Source organism: Triticum dicoccoides, chromosome 5A (assembly GCF_002162155.2).
Source record: "Triticum dicoccoides isolate Atlit2015 ecotype Zavitan chromosome 5A, WEW_v2.0, whole genome shotgun sequence".
Lineage (NCBI taxonomy): Eukaryota > Viridiplantae > Streptophyta > Magnoliopsida > Poales > Poaceae > Triticum > Triticum dicoccoides.
The window spans coordinates 440289999-440294215 of NC_041388.1; the positions used below are offsets into that span (position 1 = coordinate 440289999).

The 4217-nt window shown below is 41.4% G+C and overlaps 1 protein-coding gene across 1 annotated transcript; it reads right to left on the reverse strand.

Moving 5' to 3' along the window:
• Window positions 1-410: 410 nt before the first annotated feature.
• LOC119299734 (alpha carbonic anhydrase 1, chloroplastic-like) lies at window positions 411-3762 on the reverse strand. Its single transcript, XM_037576889.1, has 6 exons — window positions 3681-3762; window positions 2139-2350; window positions 1519-1625; window positions 1334-1436; window positions 655-837; window positions 411-554 (listed from the first exon to the last, which is right to left on the reverse strand). Exons 1-6 carry the CDS (start codon window positions 3760-3762, stop codon window positions 411-413), a joined length of 831 nt encoding a protein of 276 aa, XP_037432786.1.
• Between the last annotated feature and the right edge of the window lie 455 nt (window positions 3763-4217).

A 4217-nucleotide genomic window follows, 5' to 3' on the forward strand; every position in this document is an offset into this window, starting at 1 on the left:
ACAAACGACAGCGATCGTAGCTACGGTTTAGTTGGAACCAGTGGCGGCGCTAGGATTCCGCCACGCCCCAGGCAGCCTTTGAGAACTGTAGCACTGTAGCTACAGTGTCCTTTAGAGAGTATGAAGGAAATCAGCCTCACGCCCCAGGCAGCCGCCCGGGCTGCCTGGGGCCTGTCTCCGCCGCTGGTTGCAACCGAGGACATGGAGGCCTCACATGCAGACACTCAGCATAGATCCGTCTGGACCATGGTCTAGCACAACATTTCTGGCTACATTTTATTGCAACCTATCATGTGAACTTACACTTTCTTCAGCATTCAGGATTGGCATCAAACAAAATAGTTCACTGTGGATCGAACTTTAGTAGGCTAACGAGTATAATAGTTCACCGTGGATCGAACATCAGTAGGCTAACGTGTATTTTGATTGTGTGACATGTCATAGAGTTGCACAGTGCGACCATTCAGTGATTGTAACGGCCTACTGTTCTGCCTGTAACTCTTCTCCAAAGGAGCCATCAAAGCAACAGCCTGCTCCTTTGTCATTTCTCTTATCTGCGGGACATCTTGGAGTATATGAATAAGTAACTCTTGTTGCGTAAACATAATGTGAAATTAAAATTTACCATTTTCCATATGTGAGAAGATGGAATACCTCGCCAAGAATGTTCCAGATCACATTCTCCGTGCATGGAGGTGCGGTGAGAGACCCAACATATCTGAAATACCTATCCTCACCCTGCATTAGTTCCTTCATATTCACCACTCCAACGGGGAGAGGGTCACCTTTCTCAGCTTTGCAACCCTCCGCAGACAATTCAGCTAACTTATCCTTTATCTATGAGTGCAACACAAATCAAAATATTGAAATGCATGTAGACCAAACATGCACAAAGTACTAAGTTCAAGCCCAATAAATATTGATGGCAAATCAAATTACAAGTTGTGATCATGTTATTAGTTCTTGAACATGTGAGTGTCTCCTAGCTATCCACATAATACATACCCTTGTATTGAATGTATATAAACTACTCAATTAACTAATTAACGGTTACTAGTCATTTCAATAATCTAGTGCTATAGTGATGCCGATTGGTTATAGTTTGGATTCTTACTTCCCGCGGTCAAAATGAACATATAAAGCATGAAAACACTCCCATCCTGATACACTAAGGGAAAACACCACCACCTATTGAACTAGATCTAAAGCCACCACTCGTGTTATTTGAATCATATCCTCAAGTTGATCATGATGGGGAATTTCAATGTGCAGTGTTCTACAATGCGATAGTGGCAGTAGCAGTCCATGCCTTTGTCATATAAGGGTGATTTACCTGACGAAGGAAATGATCTGGTTTTCCATGCCGATAAAGTATTGAAACAACAGTAATATTGCCATCATCGGTGTAGTGCACCATGTGGAGCTCCACAACAAATCTAGAGGGGTAAGATAGTGGTGCACACGGTTAGTACAACAAAAGCTGAATGCTTCTCAATTCTCTATAGTACACATGTGAACCTCTTGCCATTGATGGTATGCTCTGAGGGAGAGTGCCAATGCAATTGCTTCAATTTATACTTCTTTCCATCCACCATGACAGTCCCAGCAGTGTCATTATATCGCAACTACATCACTCAGTTCGCCCAATGATTTCATATAATTAGCATTATTTTGAACTAGGAGATAACATTTACATACTAGAACATATATTTTTATGAACTTTTTATTATAGTTATTCTTACATTATAGAAAAGACCACAATAGGATGAAGGTGGGGGGTTCTTAATGTGTGTTATTTATTACTCCCTCCGTCCGAAATTCTTGTGGAAGGCATGGATGTATCTAGACATATTTTAGCTCTAGATACATCCATTTGTATCCATTTCTCCGACACGTATTTTCGGGCAGAAGGAGGACAAGATATTGAGATGGTGGAGGTTAATGAAGTCATACAATCAAAACAACAAAGGAAAACAAAGCTAAAAAGCCGAGCTAAGAAAAAAAGAAAGCAAACCAAGCAACTTACTGGAAAACAAACAAAATAAAGATAAGTGAGGTCAGGTACTGTTGCGCTTGTATTTATACATTTTATGTTTGGTGACATAAATAACCATTTGGTCAAGAGGGTCAGGGCAAACCGCAATGTTGAAGACGTTGTCAATCATTGTAGCATTTGTAGAAGTATAATATCTCTTTAGGGGCTCCATTTGTGGGTCGTGTACCACACAATCTCTCACGATGTTAATTGGAGACTGGTAGATTCCTTTTGAGCAAACCGTGAAATTAGGACTTAAGCTCCCCCAGTGTTTTGGGCCAGTTCTCCCATTGTATCCAAAGCTCATGCCATTTGCTTATAGTCGGAAAATATAGATAAGAAATCATGTGTCAGCACAAAACTTTGTGCAAATTATACCAGCAATAGTAAAAACAAAGATGGCAAGGTTGTATGGAATGTTTTTTTACAATGTTGGACTAATTTTGTATCTATTTGAGATTGTCGTGTCTCACCCTTCTGTAGCATATCCTCCATGTAGCATATAACTTACCCTCTATAAGTGGTACAAATATGTTCGGGAATTGGTTGGTGAGAGTTCATCATAGGCTAAAGGCTCAAATCCATGTGGGGATATGCGCTTTACCTTGGGCTATATGAAATTGTTGTGTTTTTAACCGGACGAAAGTTGTAAAATGAACTGTAGATTATTTTCAATGGTACTAGATGGATCTGTATGTGGTCCTATCTACGGTGCACAAAGGCTCGACGACCACATACAACCAATGGAGATGACAACATGTATTGCATTGAACCAATTTGGATGGCTATTCAGCAATAAATCTAGTGATGCATGAGACACCATGTAACTTATCGATGTCTAATGTTTTTAGAATTTTAGCATTTTGTACCCGTATATAACACATTTCGATCTTAAAACTTTCCAATGAGAGAAGGTTGCATGCATGAGTCGATGCAGAGCCCTGGTCTTTTCTCCTTCTTGAATTGATTTGGAGTACATCTGAATATATCCAAGAATGATTATAATCTAAATGGCATGCATGATGTTTTGTACTACATCTTTTATGGAAGATTGCGTAGCTTTTCCACTTCTCCACTTTTAACGACTTGGCAGTGAAGTGAACTAACCGATAAGAAACCAAAACAGTCTTGCTAAGTCTCAGTCGACTGAGACTTCATTAAATCTCAGTTGATACTATATCCATAAGATTTTATGTTGAGATCCGTGCAAAATTTCTTTTCAATTTTTTCCTTTTCTCTCTTACATGTTATGTCATTTGACTAAGACTTAGTTAAATCTCAGTCGACTGAGACCTAGCCACACTCAAACTAAAAATATCTTCTAGACGGGGCCTATAGAGGTTCTCCTTTTTTTAGCACAGACAATCATCATGAAACAGTCGTCCTTTATCCAAATGCCGAACCTATATAAATGTCATCACAAATTAATGAGTATGTGCTTTTTTCATACAAAAAAAAAGAGAGAGAACAGTTGAACGACAAAGCAGCTTATGAGCCAAATTGAGTGTCTAGAAACGTTGAAAATCATGGAGAACGGAAGACAAAAGTCGTGCCAGAGTCACATGTTCACAGTGAAGAGCAAAACTGAGCTAGCTTCGGAGGGAAATTGGTTAGGGAATGTATGACATAGGAGTAGAACACATACCAGTGTCGCACGCATGGGTCACAAGAAAGCACATGCACAAGAGTGCAACACACGCTGCACTTTTCTCGGAAGTCACCACCATCGTTCTGTTTGAGGTGCAGGAAGATATGGAAGGAACTGTGCTGGAGCTACAAAGAAGAGCTGCACAAGGCACACACGTATATATACAGGGCCACTTGCGGCTGATGGTATGCTACAGGACGCGCTGGTCTGTTTCGTGCATCCAGGGCGGCTGGAGGTCGACGCCATCATTAAAACTCTCGGAAAATCGTAGTGCGGCGGCGCTGTGGTGTGATGTGACGGCCGGAGAAGGTAGATCGATCGATATGGACGAATTGAGCTGCAGGCCAGCCATCTGATACGTCCGGCGGATCTTGACTCGGTGGCTCCCTCGGCCGAACGACCGTCACACGCAGTATAGTAGTAGTATATGGTATACGAGTGTATACAAATGGTAAACACATGCGATCGGTCGGCGACCGGACCGGCGGCGAGCGTTATCTCGTTCCCTTTTGCCGTCGATATATGGTTTGTCTT